Below are 19196 nucleotides of genomic sequence, written 5' to 3' on the forward strand. Positions count from 1 at the left end.
AAAATGATCAATCAAAATTTTGATCGGTTATCACACGCACACGCACACGCACGCACGCACGTGCACACACCCACACATGCACGCATGCACAGAAACCTGCTTCAAGCTGCTATATTTCTCAGTATATCCTGCAGTGTTAGAAAACATTGTTCAAATAATATCAGCTGTCCGTCCACACTGTCACCGTCTTCTGGGTCTCCTGGAAACCAGTCAATCACGCATCTCCTGCTTTCAGCTCAGAGAAGTGTTTGTATTATTCCTGCTGGTGGGGGGGGGGGGGGGTGCTTTGCTCCAATCTCTTGTGAGAATAATGGAACCTGGGCTGTTCAGAATCCACTGCCTCCCTGCTTTTGGATGAAGGCTTGTCCAAAAAGCACGCTGTCAGTCATTTCTTTTTTTCATCCACACTACAAATGCTCCATGCTCGCTGAGCACATCGGGGCATTCTGGCCACCGTAACTATTCTGAAAGAACATAGACTGAAGGTATGTATCAGCAGAACAAAAAAAGACCTTCACCTTTAGCTTTCTAAACCAGAGACAAAGATGTCTCACTGGTAAAATGGAAAGCAGAACAGCAGGTGTGGGGATGCTTAAAAAAAAAAAAAACTTACCAATGTACAGGTTCCACTCTGGATCCAGATCAGCTTGATTGGCCAAACAGCCCTTCATAACATTGAGGCAATAGTTCTTACAGGGTTTAAGTGATGGCATGCCCTGACAGAAGGGGCAGTAGAGCATCTTCGTCAGGGCTCGGATGCAAGCTGGGGTGCTGCTTACCTGCAGAAACACAGTGACAGCAGTCGTTATAATGGAAACGACTTCAAAATCCATAACCATATAAAGGACAACTTTCAGCTTCATAATTACATGAACATGTAATAGCTGTCATTTTCAAATTTCTCTTCCTTATAACTAATGTTGCCTGGGCGTGCCACCATTGACATTTTTATTACACACATATATATATATATATATATACAGTTTTCTCTTCACTTCACTTGTCAAGTTCCATTCAGCTAAGTAAAGAGAAATGGCAGTCCATCATTACTTTAAGAACTGAAGGTCAGTCTGTCCAGAAAATTGCTCAAACTTGTATGTTCAATGTGTCCCCAAGCGCAGACGAAAAAAAGCACTATGACAAAACTGGCTCACATGAGGACCGCCCCAGGAACAGAAGACCAAGAGTCACCTCTGCTGCTGAGGAAAAGTCCGAATCACGGGCCTCAGGAATCGCAAGTTAGCAGCAGCTCAGATTAGAGCGCAGATAAATGCCACACAGAGCAGCGGACACATCTCCACATCAACTGTTCACAGGAGCCTTTTTGTTGGCCTGATTTAGGCAAAGCCATTTAATAGTCTTCCTTATGAGGAGAAACTAAAGCAGACAGCAGGACAGGTGGGAAAAGTAAGAAAAATAACAGGTCTATTCTATCCTGGTATGAAAACCGTAGCTGGTTGACTGGTCATGCTGTAGGCTCCCATCGGCCATGCTTCTCAGTGAAAACAACTCGGGGTGTCTTGTCTGGTCATAATTGGGTTTTGGGGCTCTGTCTAACTTTTAACAGGCATATAAAAGGCATGAAAATACAATGAGCATGTGAAAGGTTGAGCTGCCTGGGCTGGCTCAGGGTTAATCATGTAATCAATGAAGGTGCAAACAGGGCCCCCTTAAACCGCCTGATTGATAAGACTTCCTTGCTTGTCTATCATGATGAGAGTAGTGAATCAGCAAAATGGGGGAGTCACCGGGACATTACCTAAATATGACTCTGTCTTGGCCACACGATTCCAGTCATCAGCTGCGTTTTCTGGAATGTCGCGTTCTATCCAAAACGATGAAATCAGAGCTGAAATTCAGGCTGCTCCCTTTAGTGGATGGCAGGTGACACTCTGTCATCGGGCACTATGCTGACAGCGCAGGTGATAATCAGCAGCACCGTATTGATTCTCGATGTTTCTCAGGGGCAAGATGCTCGCTCAGTCTGTTTCTGAAGAATTAACTGAAACCATGCAGGGGTATAATTTTAGGGATAAACTGTGCTGCTGCTCTCATGGCGTCAGTCAAAAAGTGAAGGCAGCTGCCCTCAGTGCAATGCCCGTGCCTCGCTAGGCACACAGACTTAATCTGGTGCGGTCACGAGGGGCTAAATGCTTGTCTGAGTGCAGAATATTTTTTGCATTATACTTTCTGGGTTTCACAGAGAAGACATATTTTCTTTTTGCCCTGAAATGTTCCTATTCGATGGAATTTCACATCACGGCTAGTGAGCGCTGTGGCAAACATCTATGATGCCCTCCTGCAGTCTTTTGACAACATCATTGCATCATTGCAAATTTGTTAAAAAGAAAACCTCCTCCATAAAAGCAACAGCACAACAATTACACAACACATTTAAATGGATCAATGCATTGTAGCAAGTGGATTTATCAATTGATACTAAAGGCAATAAGTAAAGGAGTTGGAAACCAACCGCAGACACTTGGTTTACTGTGATTAGAAAATACTCTTTGTTACTTTTACTTTACTTTCTTCTGGTCCATCCAGGAGGGACTGTTGCAGGAACAATTGACCCTTACCTTTTAATTACATTTAAACCAACAGCAGATTGAATTTGAGCCAAAGAGCGGCATCTTCTTCGAGACTGCCACATGCAAACACAGCAACGTTTGATATAACAAATCTAAATGTGACTGTGTAGCACATTAATTCTTCAGATTTTAACATGCATCAAACTATTCAGACTTTAAGCTCCCATGACGAAAACAACATATTAAACTTCTGTTGCTTCTGCCTCTCCTAGCTCAACATCTCACTTTGAACTGCATTTGTGCAAATACTCTCCTCTTCATCTAAGAATAGACGCACTGCTGTACATCCCTGTGTATGCATGGATCGGGTCACACAACCGATTGTTCTGGTTCATGTCTGTTATCATTGGGTGAAGTAATACTCTATTAATGAGACAATATTAATGCCATTACCTGCAGAACCCCCCCCAGCAGCAGGAACCCCCCCCCATTAGCTGAGACGCCACGACCCTTTAGTTAAAGGTCTTGATACGCTGACGGGATCAAGATGAGATGCTAGTTAGTGCTTTGTATTCTTTAAAGCGTCTAACAAATCGTTGAAGTTCACACAGTGAAACTGTCTGAAGTAAATGAGACACTGTTTTAAGACAGCAATGCACCAACGGTGACGACCCCACTACAATCCCAGAACAACACACCCATGGGTGCGTGAAAGTGACAGCTCCGTCGATGCTTTCATCGCGCTGTGCATCATATTACACTGCAGAGCCCCTTATCTTTAATACTCACATCTCGGCAAAATATTGTAAGAGAAAGTATTTGAAACTATTGGCTTCTATGTTGCATTTTTTTTTTTAAGGTATACTAGTACTAACAAACTCGGAGTTGTATGTGATGTTTCTCAATGAAAACTGAACAAGAGTTTCAAAGTAAGCAAAATGAAAGTGGCTGAATCATCACAGCAGTGATGAATCGTCTGCCAATAAAAAAAACCAATCAATCCAACTCAAACAGACATGCAGGGCTGCCACTCTCGTAAATGATTTGTTGCTAAGCAACCATGCAATAAGTTAAGTTCTTTGTTAATCAGAGGTAATAAATGTCAAATCAAATAGGCTGTGGCTTCTGAAAATGATGCTAAGTATAGCATTTAGCTGCATTGTCACCCTCGATGATCCTGAGACATGCCTCCTAGAATTAAGCAACAAACACATACAATTGATGATTACTGCAGTAAAGTGCATCTTACTTCAAAACTCTGTGTTGCCATATTTTTGTTTATATACATTTTCTGCACTGGAAGATAATTAATCCAAAAATATGGAAACATATTTTTTTAAGTCAAATGAGATAGAAGTCTGGAAGCAGCATTGGTGGACTTTTTTTCTTTCCTGTAAGACTGAATGAAGTGAGTGACATAGTTTGGCCTGGAAGAGACAGAGGCATGGATGACCTTCTCTGGGTGAGCAAATTACAGGAATACCTGATCTTGATATGCGTTAATGTTTGATGTACTTCTTCCTCAGAGTGAAGAGTCATAAAGAGAGGAGTGGAGATATTTTTATAGCCCTGCAGGGGAAAGGAATACTCAAATACAGCAACTCACAGACTTACTGATGAAAGTCATGCATTAACTTGAATGTTCTAAAAATTCAACATCTATCATACTTGACTGGCTGAGATCTGTTGCCTGCAGAGGTGAATGGTTTCTACCAGGCAAATGCTACTAATACCTAATAATAATAATAATAATAATATTACAATGCTCATAAACATATCAAGAGGGCTCTTATTCATTACACTATAACACCAAAGTCAGTGAAACTTCAGGGATATCAGTCTATCCATTTAGAATGGATAACTAATTTTATATTTGAAGCATCAGCTAATGATCGACTGTTATTTTAAAATGCGTGATAATATTTATATATATATATATATATTACTATTATTGCCACATTGTTTGCACATTCAAATCCGTCAGATGCTTTGTTATCTTACTACTGCATCTCCCTTGAGATAATAAGAGCATTATTTTTAGATACTGTATATCACCAAAATATCAATTACCAGACACATAATTATAAGGCTTAAAACACTTTGAATAAATAGAAGCTGTAGTGTTTGGCCCACGATCTGAGATGAGCATAAGCTTTGTGCGTTGCAGACTCCAGACAGAAGTTTCTTCTTCCTCAAAGCTCCTCTGGGTTTTGTGATCTGTCTCTTAAGCTGTGAAAAGCAATAAAGTAGCACATCATCTGCTTTAATTCAATATATATCCTAGCAGCAATAAGCATGGATGTCACATCTTAGAGGCTCTGTGTCATGTCACCTCCAGCTGGGTGTCTTATTCCATTATGCTTACACCCAACACCCTGTGATGAGTTTAACCCCCCCCCCCCGTGGATCAAAGAGCTGCAGTCCCAGACGCATGACCTGGATCTCAGGTCGCACTGAAATGTCAAGAGGTGCAGCAGGGACATGCTGGTCCATGTGACTCACTAACGCATACTAACAACACTTTATCTGTGGCTGTCTCCAAATGAGCCGCACCATTACGACGTGTCGGGAGGGAAGCCTGACGCAGGGGGGGGGCATGGATGAAGTTCACTGAGTGCAGTGCCACTCCAAAAAATGAATGTAGAACTTGGAGAGCAGCAGTTTTCTCCAGAGTGTCTGTCTCTCTGTCTCTGATGACTGAGTGATACTATCCTTTTATTACCTTCTGTTTATATACTGTGCAGTAGGTCTATAAATATTCATAACAGTGTTGATAATCCAATCTATTTGATATCAATACGGTTGGAAGTAGGGTGGCTGGGGATTTGCACGCAGTGTTTATTGGTGCTTCTCTCATCCCGTAAGTATTTGTCCTGTTGTTCTGGAGTGTGACTAAACCCAAGCCTTCCCACTCTTGCCTTTTCTTTAATCTTACTTTGTACTTGATCAAACCTGCTGTCACTCCCAGGACTATATAATACTGCAGTAAGACTGCATGGCATCACACAGAATACTCAAAGTTAAACCATGATGAATGTTTTCTGTACTGGTTGAACAAATACTAAGCAACGGAGAGATAAACAGTCACGGCTGAAATCTCTCTTTTTTCCATTGCCTGGTCATTTCTCCTGAGAAATCCATGTGCCATTCAATACTGTTTACAAGACAACACTTCAGCAAGCTGCCTCGAGCCCAAACGTCCTGAGTACATATATCAAGAGGGAACACCTTAGTCAGAGAAGTATCTGGGGGAAAAAAATAAAACCTGGGTGGAAAAGGGAAATGTAATCGTGCTGCAGCAACACCAGACATTTGTTAAATTTGCTGTGGATGCACAGTAATTACAGCTAAAGTCAATCGATGGCGGAATCAGTGGATGGAACTGAAGTAAATATGTGATACAAGCAGTAGATCTACTCGAGCTAAATTGATGAGGTGAAGACATGGTGAGCACCTTTACCTTTGACACTCTCAGGGCCACTTCTCGGCCAACGGAGAGCCCTTGGACAAACGTTCGTGCAGCAATGAATGCACGGGTAACCTGAGCCTTGAGCTTCCTGGGCACGTCTCCAAAGGGCTTCAGCTGGTCGGTGTACTTACTGATACACTCCAGATAGTCCTCAGTGATGGCATATTGGGAGTTGAGCAGTGTGAACATACGCTCCAGTAGCCGTGACCAAAAGTCATTAAGCATTTCCTCCAGGTTAACATTTCCTCCTGTGTAGTAGCGCTTCAGCTCAGCGAACAGGTTCTCAAACACCTCCGAGTTCTGCATGTAAGGCTTGCCGTACGTCCTCACAAACATCTCATTCAGGGAGCGCTCTGTGTTCTCCAGTAGCTCCAGGAAGAATTCTAGGCAGGGAAAAGGAAAAATAACGTATTATAGTCTGACTCCGCTCGACGTGCGACGGTTGTTGCAGATTATGTACATGACATGCATAGACAGGCCCTGATGAGATGCACTGGATCTGAGCTTGAAATAGAAATGCAGCAGCAGAATTACATTAAATGTGTGTGATTGTGAGACAGAAGACAGCAACAAAAATAGCGTCTACTCGAACAGACAACACATTCACTGACAACCAAAAAAATACTAAAACAGCAAATCAATCAGGACTCCTGATGTTGATTTCATTTCTGAAGAAACTTCACAGCCTTGTTCAATTTTATCTCCAGTAAACCACTTTTGAAATTGCAATTTGAGCCATCCTCATATATATTTCTGGAAAGCAATAAGTTCTTTGTTTTCTCTGTATGAGGCCTGGGCTGTCCATCACACACGTCAGCCCATAGTCCATCTCTGCACCTCGATAGAAAGGATGCGTGATGCTAAATGATCCCTTATATTCACATCCGAACTAAAGCATTGCTCTATATTCAGAAAGCATAATGATGCCAGGCGAAGTGCAATATATTATCATTCAACATGATTATGACTATGACTCTGTATCGCCAGCAGCAGCTCCTTTTTTGCTGCCGCTAGTTGTTTGTCTCCTTGACCTTTGTGATTCACCAAGAATTCGGATGGGATGAGGATATTTGTGATTATTTGCCATCCATAATGATGCTCCTGTCTGTCAAAGACCAATATTAACATTTAAATAGACTTCAGAACTGCAACATGAAATAGTGCAAGGCAAATCATAGGGAATTCCAGTTGATGAAGGGCAGCTGAGGTACCACAAAGTCTTTAATATACCTCGGGTATTGTCTTTGGGTGATGTGTCCAATCACAATCAGCTTCCAAGCAGCATTTATTGATTCTCTTTTGGCCTCACCGGCATGTAACATGTTCTCCGTTAACACATCCGTGAGACAGAATACAAATTTCTTCAGGTTTTGTTTTTTTGTTTAGTCTTGCTTCTGTCTCTGTTCTGCCCAATCCCAACAGAGATATCATGCTGAAGGCTGCACTGTGTTCAGCAGATATCTGCTAACATTCTGTGTCTACTCTTTGTACAGGGCAGCTAGTGCACAGGTCCATTTGAGATTTGTGACACCTGCAGTCAGTGGTAGAGGAAATGTTCATTTCTAGCCAGTAGGATATAAAAATAAAATAAAAACCTACACAGTGGTTAAAAATTCCCTCCTTACTTTTACAACATTCACATGCAGTAAATCAAGAAGAGCCACACAGTAGAAACACAGCATAGGTTTTACGTTTGGACTACTGATGAATCAATTAACTGACTAACTATTGATTAATTTTAAATGCACATTATTCTAATTTGTACTCAATGCATGCCTGCTGCATCAGACATGCATTGAGGCTGCATCAAAACAATTACGGTAAGGCTTATTGAGTAAAAGCCGAAGGATAAGCTATATGGTTTTAAAACACTTGCTCGAGTTGAGGACAGCACAATTAATGAGAAGGATTTGTGGGTTTGTCGCTACGAGCCACACGCTTCAGATTACACATCAGCTGCTCCATTATTAATCCAAATACCCTCGCATATCGTACAATCAGCAGTTCTGAATCGGCATCTGTAAAACAATTGAATGCATCGAGGTCACATTACCCACTCACACCGCACGCTAGGAAAGGCATCCATCCCTCTGAGCCGTGCACATTATGGCCACTCATCAGAGCAGCTCTGACAAAACTGTAATGGATTTGAAGTGGTCGTTACCGCGCAGCAATGCAGCTGAGCTGATATATTACAACAGCAGAGAAGCGAAATGGCATGACTCGCCACAATGCCACAAATCACATCCAATTAGTTATATCAAGCGCTGCCCCTCCCTGCTGCACACCGAGGGAAAATAAAATGTGAAGAATCACCTGCATGCAGATGGCATGCACGGGACACTAACTCACAATGGTATTACCCAATTGAGATCAATTTATTGTTTACTGCACAAATCAGTCATTCTATTTAAGCGTGGAGGGCAGATGCTGTATTTGCATTGATAAAAACAAAACAAAAGGTTAGATTCTCTCCACACATGTGATGTGAGTTCTTATTTAAATATGCAAAGCTGCGATTGTAATTCTTGCCTCAGTGATTCATTAGCAATAATCAGTTGTACTGAGTAATATGCATTGATTAATAGTAACATCAAACGTCAATTAATTATAAATGTGAATTTATAAAAAACAAAAACAATCTTCATACAGTCAAGTTCTCAGCCAGTGTGTGAGCTGAAACGTCAATTGAACGTAACCAATGTAATTAAGGCTAAATTTAATGCGGGTAGTATATTCATCCATCCAGCGCTGCTTTGTAAAGAACACAAATTAAATTACATAAAATTATGGATTGCCTCGGGCTAATTTTGTCACTAAAACATTTGCTTAAAAGATACAGCATATTCTGTGCAATTCAAGATTGCATAATAATTTACACAACTTTAGGCGCAGACAAAAGGCTTCCATGAATTCAGATAAATTCATTGGTCTGAAGAAATGAATTGGTGGCGGCGCTGAAACAGAGTACAGTGGTGCTGAAATGCTGGACAGGGATTTATTCTAATACTGACAACTTACAGAGAGCTTAGAGCATTTCCCTGATAGCGCTCAGTTTGGCTCCCACTCCTCGTTTTGCACACACAGCTCTGCAGAGGTTGCACAGAGTCATTCTGTCCACTATAAAAGGACAGCCATGCTTCCGTGCTTCCACCGCTGCTTACTCGCGGATTCTCTCCTAAATATCAGTAGTCGCTACTTCACCACTTTTGAAATAAATTCTTTGACCCAAAATCTGAAGAATAAGAAATGATTCTTATTTCAAATTAGAGCTGGATGATGAAAAAAAGGGAAGCAGCCTGATTTTCAGTTTTAAGCAGAACGCGGTTGGTAGAGACAATGGAGATCATGGAGTCTGTTTGATTTGCCTATAACCAGTAGAGGAATAGCCTTGGATGTGATGACATGTAGCTACTGTGGGAAACCTCATGGGAAGTGGCCTGCAGAATTAATTACAGCAAAGTCCTCTGAACTGTGAGCAGACATAATGCAGGAGGATAAAATACGAGGCCGTCCACCAAAATTAATCAAAGGATTACAATGAAACTGTAGCATGAAAATTCTTCTTCAACATTCAACATCGGAGCAAGCAGAAACCTCCATTGTTAATGTACCAATCAAGTCAACACAAGCATAAATAAATCATTCATGATCATCATCTAGAACTATTATAACTTGTGTTAATAAGGAAGTTAATTTTCAGTTTGAAACTGATTGAAAATGAAGATGCGAGCAGAACACAATTCAGGGATCAATACACTTGATGTTTGGTAATTCTATCATTGCCTTGGGAACATAGAGCCCGTGTACAGCTTCATTTGTCGAGGGGAGGGCATCAGTAAAATGCTTACAAACCATCAAAGAGATTTTAGTGAAAATGTCAGGCACAAATTATTTAATTATGATGCACTACAGCAAGTGTTACTTTTTATTACCTCCGCATGCAGTCTGAGTTCCCTTCAGGTCATTTTACACTTGGTGCTAAATATTCTCTGGGTTGTGGTGGTGGGGGGGGGGGGGGGGGGGGGGTCTACTGCTTGGGATGGAACTCTGTCTGAGAAGACAAGGCTGTGGAAATAAGCAACAAGACATTTTGTTGAGGTTCGGGAGGATTAGGATTGATATGGACTTTTTTAAAGTTTTGACAACTCTAAATATCCATCTGAAAGTTTAGACTGTTTGCAGGAAAAATGTGGACATATTCAAATGCAAGAAACTTGTTGACGTCAGGTCTAGAAAAATTTCCATCATCTTGTCTTTGCAAGTAAGATTCTGTCTCTAGTTCATTCGTGCTGCTGCCAAATCTTTACATATTCACCAACAAGAACGTTTGATAGGTCTCAGCAGCGTTATCAGCCACCGTCACCACCAGCGTGTGAACCCGAATGGGGATTTCAGTCTCACTGAGGAGTCTCAGCACAGGGAAACCAATTTTCAAATATCATCTGTTGATGTTGGCACATCTTTTTTTCATTCACTTGGCTCTCCTGACTGAACTTTATATATGTTTTGAAAATATTAAATAAGACAATTTTTGAGGGACTCACAATTGTCTGTTGTAGCTCCCAGTTGACTTGATTTCAGGCCACACACCAAGAAAATGTACTTGGATGAAATCGTATAAAGTTTAGGAATTCAATACAAGAAGGTTTGTCAGAAGCAAACACATTTACATTGCCTGCAGCAAAGTAACATTATTTGTGGGACCCCACCTCGATTAGTGATTCTTGAAACGGCATAATGCATTTGACTTGGTCAGCAAACTCCTTGACGTCTCTTACCTGTACATGAAAGCAGCAAATTTGTTTTTAAACAACAACCTCTAATTGGATATGTTAATCATGCATAATTAATTGGTTGGGTATTTTGAGTTTTTTAAGTCTATTGTGAGAAAGATGAATAACACCATTCCATTTAAAAAGCCTTTAGCGTGTACAGCTACAGAGGCAATCGCCTCTTCTCTTTCAGTCTGGATTGTCCATTAGGACATTCAAACAGAGCAAGGCCCTTTCAGCACCATCCAGCTTCCTCCCATCTCGTCGCACCTATCCACACCTGGGGGCTCGCCAGCACAGAACACCATATGGTGGGCAGCTTTTGAGGACTAATTCAAAGCTGAGTGCTTACCCACAGGGTACCCGGACAAAAGCTTCTGAGAAAAGGGAGCTTTGGTTTTAATTCCACATGGTTGTTTAATGATTTAAAAAAAAATAAAAAATTTTACACAAACTGAAAATCACTGGGAAGAAACAGGCCAAATTTGCATACAATACAGCACTAATGAAATATTAGGTTATCTGTAACAAGGGACTTATGCATTACTCAATATTACCATTTCTTTTTATTTCCCCACACTTAGTTCTTGCTATTCAAACTCTTTGTCACACAAAAAAATGTACCTTAAAACTGCGAGAAACCTATTATAATAATAATGAAACCTTTACTGTAACCTTTAATGTTGAAATGTTCATGTTCAAAAATGGCAACCAGTAATAAATCGTGAAACTAGAAGAGCACTCGGAGAGAGAGCGCAGACCTCCGCTGAGCAGCTCACTCCCCTCCTAACTGGATCTGGATCCATGGTGATCTGGATCATCACCAAACGGTTCTAGATTGTTCTTGGTATCTTTATACACCAACCATGAAAAATAAAAGTGAATCAGAGTTTATGTGTATTGATTGATGTGGATACTGTTAAAAATTGCATTGCGTCCTTTTGAACGTTCACATTTTCTTTAGTGTACAAAATGTACAACTTTTAAGCAGCAATTTCACTGTTGAGGCAATAACTCCAAAGATCAATAGTGGAGAGTGGATCACATTAATATTCTACTAGGCTAACCAGCACCATGCTGTCCATGGACAGAGGATTGATTAGCAATTAATTTATTTTGATGAGAAAGTGGAAATTTCATTTTTTATCTGCACCTACTATCTTAGGCCGGTTGTTTCCTGATCTCTCAGGACTATTACAGTGAAAACAATGAGAATATTCAGATCTGGTTTTATGACCACGGTGCAGTAACTATAGCTGCGTGTTTTATCTGTACTCTGCAGCTTCCATTGCTGTTGACATTCTGCTTGGATGTTCTTAGCACAAATGAGACTGTCCTCTCACTGTGGCACAGTATAAGGTGCCAGGCATGCGTGGGCTGGTGCTACTGTCAGCTATAGCGACACTCAAATAAGAAATATACACAAACAATATATGACTTAGTAAGTGGGCATTAAATAGATGATAAAGAATATCTTTGTGATTTTACACCCTGACATTGTTTGGATTTATGTGCAAGTCCAACATTAATTTTTTCACTTGATCGGTCAGGAGAGTGGGAAAAAAATAGTTTAAACAACGATTTAAGTTTGCTCTCAAACTTGAAACCTCCTGAGCAAAATATAGGTGGAGGTTTGCCCACATCCTCGAGCGCTGCCCAAAGATGACTTGAGTCTGCAGGATAATTGAGGTGTTTGCTTGTGTTTCACCTCATAAATGTGTTTAGCACTGAGCATATGCAACTCTTAACATAGATGAGGAAGGAGCAAAGAGGCTCTCCTTAGGCACTTGTAAAATTATGTTTAGCCAAATTCCCAGACAAGGCAGTTGCCCGATTTACTAGCCCGAGGTGGCTTTTTATTCACGCATGTGCAACAAAGCTAATTCATACATTTCTCCTTTTCTGGCTTCCCTCAGTCTAACAGCCTCACTCTTGTTAAACTGTCACATGGAGGTGGGAATCATGGCATGAATACAAAGACTAGCATTTGCAAATCATGACAAGTCATTAAGATGTTTAGCTACGCTACAGAACTGCACATTTTACAAATGAAAAAAAAAAAACTATTGTATTAGACACGATTTGAGTTAAACACATAATCCTGGCAAAAAGCAACGCAGTTGCAGCTGCCAAATAAAGATGGAAAGGGACAGCTGGACTGTGACCATGTTTCTATTTGTGTATGCCAATAAAATAATGTGTTAGCAATAATAGGAATTATTATGCTCTGTGTTTTACAAATTAATTATTATCATTTCTTCTGAAACCCATCATTAATAAGACTTGGGAGCGAATGAAATAAAATATAAAGGCTTAACAAAAGCAGTGCTTCAATATCTTATCACTAAAGAAAAGGAAAGAGGATTTAGCACTTCAATCACACTTGGTGTGGAACAGTATTAGCACATAAAGGCACAATGAAATGATCAAAGTCAGAGAAATGCAGTCATTTAATATAAAATGTATGCTTTAAATACACGAAATACATCAAAAACATTCAAATGTGAAAATCGATATCTCAGATTTCCTGACTGGTTGGTTCAGTCGAGACCCTCAGCAGACAGAAGGTCTGCAGCCAGCAGAGTCTAAACCTGAATATGGCATCTGCATCAACGCTGATGAAATTATACAGAGTGGCAGCAAACCCCAAGAGAAAGACCAGGTGCCGGGAGTCATGCATTTAAGTGCTGCGAGACAAACCCCATTTCCTCCCTGACTGGAGTCCGCCTTATGACATTCACCATCCTGACAGCAGCTGATCAAAATAACACTTATTTATTTATGCACACTTCCAGGAATCAGAAGATGAAGAAGTGTATATTCCTGGAAACCACAGACACACATCGCCCAGTCGTCGTGTTTCTGGGCGAAAGAATGAGTGCTGAGTATCAAATTCCAATATTACTCACTAAAATATTATTCAGTTGTTGACAATGGATATATATAGATAACTCAATATGAAATCCTAATCTTAAACCTCCTCCATTTGAAGGAAGATTAGTTTTTCCTTTGTAATTTTTCAGAGGGTTGCTGTCCAACGGCACAATCAATGACGAGATCATGCTTGCGTTTTTATAAACTGCCATGTGAAATTTATACACACACATGCAGGAATCAGGATGAGTACCATGGTGTGAGATAAGGCTTAATTTAAATAACCGACACGGGCATGAAGTCCAACGTGTTGACCTGCAACACTCATCCTAGAGAGAGATATCATTTGTGCTGAAAACATAATAACTGAACTTTGTACATTTGCCAAATATTACCACTTGAACCCGGCACTGGTCACACTTTTCTTCTTGTGCTTATTTGAAGGCTATAAACGCTGAAGCCTCTCGAGTTCAGAATTTGATGCACACCAACATCTGAACTGAGAGACGTCACCAGAAGAAGAAGCCCATAATGAGATGCACACCTTCAGCGCCCCCACCAAAACGTGTTTAGTTATTATATTATATACACGCTTTAGTTATTTTTATTTTTTAATAGTGTGATTTTGTGTATAATCCTTTAAGCAGTCTCAACTCTGCACTGGCAGTGCAATTTAGAATTTAGTAAATAGTTATTTCAAATTTCATGGCCCTTAAACTCCACTTTTGTCATTTGGCAATTCAACTCCCACCGAAGACAACAGAGAAAATGGATTTGAAATGAAGAGTAGAAAAATGTCAGCAGAAACACAGTTATAGCATGTTTGATTTGCTAATATCATCCTAACAATTGTAATTGATATCATTTATTCACTTGCAGGGAGCGAGTTCTGACACGACTGTGAGCGAGTCGTGTCGCGCTGAGACAAGAACAAATCAATCATACTAAATGGGATTCATACAGTGTGGAACAAATTATGATGGAAGCTTCTATCCACAAGGATACAGCGCTTGTACATTAAGCACAGGACACTCCGCCCTGCTTTCTGTGTGGCTGCTCCTTCAGCGCAGCATAAACTCCTACACAGTTATTAGAATACTGTTGAGAAGCATCCTCACGCTTGTCTTTGCTTTCCCCAGCAAAGCCCTCTGCATCCACTAGTTTGGATGGTAAATAAATAAAGTTGACTTATAATGATGTAGAATTATGCATACTATGGTAAAGGTCGACCGAGGTTTGATGGCTGCTGTAGGCTTTGCCATTTCGTCCCACTCCTCCCTAATGAACGGTGCTTGGATCATTTGCGGTATCATCATGGCCACTAACAGTAAAAGTTCCAGCACGGATCGATATCAACTGTAACCAAGTGAAAACTTTCTGTGCTGTTAATGTCTTGTCTGTTCAACTCCCAGTTTGTGATCCGTTGGGATAATGTTGTGTTACTGAAGAAGCATCAGGAGAAGCCATAGACACAACAGCGGTTTGGACGCTTCCTGTTTGCAGGCTGGGCTGGCGGCTATAACTCCAGATTAATATCACAATCGCATTTATTTTTTACAAAATGAAGTTTGAAGCCATTTCCAATAGTAATGGCTGTTTTGCACTCCTTTTGACAGAAAAGGAAAAACAATCCAGGTAAGGTGATATTCAAAATGTTTCCGTGAGATGAATTAATGTAATGTAATGTGCAGCAAAGCTGACAGGTGGATGTGCCCGACAGTTCTCACCTCCGTCAACCTCCACCATGGTCCGCAGAGATAAGACGCCGTTTCCCAGTATAATGCTGCGAGGTGGAGGATTATTATTTCTCATTAAACTGTTACTACAGGGAGACGGATAGTGAAGGAGAAGTGGAGAGTGATGTTTGGTTGGGTAATGAGAGCATCCCCTCCCATAGCGGGGGGTTCAGTGGATGTGTGGTGGTCAAGACAGTCACTGTGGGCCGAATGGAAATTCCCACAGAGCAGAAGAACACCAAACAGCCTTAATAATGCAGTCTGGCTCTGTACTGCTGTTCAAACTGTCAATCTACTGTGCAAGAAGTCGTGCTTGTCTAATCCAACAAGAGGGTTCTGCACTCTTAGGCATATTAATGAGATTTTCCCATCGCGTCTCCTCTTGAGGGAGGACGGCTACAGCGCTAACCACGAACCTTTTCAAATTAACCCTTTAATGCCAAACGTATCATATTTGATCATATTCATATTTTTTCCATGAAAAAATTCCAGATGTTGCAAAAGTTACATAAATTAGAGCACATATAAAAATTTATGTTTTTGCTTTTTTGGACACATTTGTCAGAAGCTTCCATTAAGACCTTATTTTCCAAAAGATTGGAGTGTTCTGATGATTGCTTCATGGTGCGGGCTTTAAAGGGTTAACTCAAAGAGTCGCAATCTCAATGCTTTCCTTTCTTTTTGCTGCACCAGGAGCCGCATGATGGCGAAATCGATCGGCATCCAGGGTTTAACCACATAAATAAATAAATACTCACCATCAAACCTCTTATGCCTGGAGACAAAGGTGCTTCTCAAGACATGACTCGTTTCATCAACGAGATTCTCAATGTCTTGTTTACTCTGTTGGCCAAATGTGTCCTCCATTTCCTGGGTGCAACATGTGTTTCCCTGAGAACAAACACGGAGGTGTCCCCCTGAAAAACAGGCAAAAACAGTATCAGAATACGTCATTAATACTAAGAAGTGGTGAATGTCAGGCATTCACACGAAATCCAGTCAAAATCCAGTGTTTTCAGTCGAGGAGGTCGGGTGCCATTTCTAAACACGTTACAGTGCATTCCAGCGTGAGCTGATAATGGCATTTAACATGCAGGATTTCCCATCTAGCCGTATGCAATGTATGTTACAAAAAAGCGTCCGGGACTGCATTTGCAAAATCCCAGCGTCGTGTTTTGATCAGCCGCAGTGAATTCAAATTGTCGGTTTGCTAAGCTCCAACGCTTTCAGTTCTTGTAAGTCCAATATGCAGTTTGCAACGTTTTACAAACCGCAGAGGACAGAAAATAAAATAATGGGTCCTTGAAAATACAGATTTATACACAAGCTGGCTTTGAATTTTTGGGGACCATCACTTTTGTCAATGCCAGCTGTGGCTTGAAGATTTAATCCACTGTGCCTACGTTTGGCACTGGTTGAGTCAGTTGGTTGAAAATATACTCTCCAGGTGACAATTTCTTGTCGTTGGCAGTCAGCCCAGTGAGCAGTAAATCCACAGTGGGTCGACGAGGTCTTTTTCATCAGTTGCTCTGACAATAAGAGCCCAAAATGACAAGGTGTTATCAAAGTGAAATGAGTGGAGAGAAAAGATGATATATTATTTTCAAATATTCTCTTTCTCATTACATAATTGATGACATCGGGGAAATAATGGCATGTATCAAAAGTCAATGATCTACTCTGTCCCATTCTCAAGCAGTATTTTTAAAAGAGTTGCAGATAAAACAGAATTGGTTTGTAAAAGTCTTTTATTGTCTTGTCTTTATTCATTTCAAACTCTAAAACCAAAGGAAATAGTTCAATGATGGAAAAAACATGAACAACTCAGTTTGCACAACCTTTGGGTCTGTAAAAACTGCATTCGGTGCACGAGGACGAAATTGTAAGTACGGTACAACAGATGAGTGCAGAAGTAATCATTCTACTGGTCAGGGGCAGCGGTGGCTCAGTTGGGTTGGGAACCGGAGGGAATGAATGAATTAATGAATGAATGAACTAACACGATTTCATTAAAAATAATGGCCGAATATTAGGTTTAAAAAAATGAAGGGTCATTCATGGGCCCATATTGTCCTGGGGCCCGGGACATACCCGGTTGTACCACCCTGTTGACGGCCCTGGATGGATGGATAAGCTATTGCCCAGTACATATGAACCTACGGACAAGGGACCTGTCATTTGACATGATCATGTGTTGCAGTCAACTGTCACAAGATTACTCTCCTGTATTATGATGTCGTATGACACACAGGGAATTTCTAATCTTTCCAGCCGTGCTCCTCTCGATTATTATATTGCTTCTGACACCATGTGCAGTTAAACCAGATTTAGCTTTGCCTAAAACAAAAAGAATTCCGCTCTCATGAACATCATCAGCCATGAGCATTAGCTTCCAAGCAGGCAAGCAGATGGCAACTGTAACATTCTCCCTGCGTGCATCAACAGATTGTATAGAATCATTTCACTTTGAGCACCTAAACTGAATGAGTAACTAACTGATGTGACAACGAGCTTGTTGTACACAATGGTGTGTGGAAAAGGTAACTAAGAAACACTCTGCAAACTGCTACCAACGCAGCCCAACACACGTTTGCATCAGCCAACGACCTGGAAGAGGGTAAGTTTCAACACCGTGACAGCAGCTTTCTGCACACAAAGCAAACAACGTGATTGATAATCATTACATTCAATTCCTATTACAGTGCAGATCAATTTGGCGGTCTATGAATTCCACAACCTTGTGCATAATGTTTCAATCATTTTTGGTGCTGAACTCTATTGTTATTGGAACTGCCTGACTAAACACACACACACACACACACACACACACACACACACATAATTATACAATGATCCCAGTTGGTGCTGGATGGGAATAAACGGGAATTTATGGGAATAAACAGGTAATTTTCAACATTGAAGGTTTGCTCCTCATAGGGAACTTAAATATAGGTGGGGAAAGTATATTTTAGCATATTGACTGAAATAAAACAGATGCCATTCAAGTACACTTGAATATCCATGCCATTCCTCAATCACATGCACATAGCACACTGCTTATTGCACGGCTATAGAGACCACATCCCCTACATGCACTGTGCATTCCTCCATCACGTGCACAGATAATACCTCCAATGAACAAAGGGTTGTTAATCCTTTTTATCTTAAACAACAAATGTCAATATGGTACGAAATCTGATATTCAAAATTATTTTATTTTCATTTTTATCAAAATCAACTTCATTTAAAAGATTTGGATATGTCATTTATCTATAACATAATTTCATTCGTTTTTAAAATACACGTGTTTCTGTTTTATTTCATTCTACATCACAGTGAAGTCAATAGTACTTGTTCAATCAACTCAACATTCCACACATTACAATTCAACAGAAATATTTAGGAAGCACTGCCAACATAAATCTAAGAGGCAGAGGAGACTCTAGTGCAGGTGTCATAGGAGGACTTCTCATTCTAGAGTTTGTGTTAAGTCAGCTGAAGATTGCAGCATCTTATCTTACTCACTCACTTTCATTCAAGCCTGCTTTCTAAATCACCACTTATAAAATAAAGGTACTAGAAAAGGACTTGGAAACTGGCGAGTCCCTCAGGCGGCACATTCTGAGTGCAGCCCTTTCGTCAGATATGTCAACAGGATAAAAAAAAACTCAGTTTGAGACAACAAACCTACAACGTGCTCCAGGAGTCTCAACAGAGCATAGCATCACTTAAAAGCGGCCCTGTCGTATATCAACACATGGATGGCACTTCCAAGGGACTTGACCACTCAGAAAAGTACTGTGACCTCCCC

At 40.6% G+C, this 19196-nt stretch overlaps 1 protein-coding gene across 1 annotated transcript in view; it reads right to left on the reverse strand.

Annotated features, from left to right (window-relative positions):
• gpc6b (glypican 6b) overlaps positions 1 to 19196 on the reverse strand; it is a 58298-nt gene that overhangs the window by 25559 nt on the left and 13543 nt on the right. The window contains exons 2-4 of the mRNA XM_068746220.1: positions 16144 to 16302; positions 5992 to 6383; positions 614 to 779 (exon numbers count right to left, since the gene is read on the reverse strand). Coding sequence (XP_068602321.1) covers positions 614 to 779; positions 5992 to 6383; positions 16144 to 16302 — 717 coding nt within the window. The remainder of the gene's footprint in view (positions 1 to 613; positions 780 to 5991; positions 6384 to 16143; positions 16303 to 19196) is intronic.

Source organism: Brachionichthys hirsutus, chromosome 12, assembly GCF_040956055.1.
Source record: "Brachionichthys hirsutus isolate HB-005 chromosome 12, CSIRO-AGI_Bhir_v1, whole genome shotgun sequence".
NCBI classification, from domain to species: domain Eukaryota; kingdom Metazoa; phylum Chordata; class Actinopteri; order Lophiiformes; family Brachionichthyidae; genus Brachionichthys; species Brachionichthys hirsutus.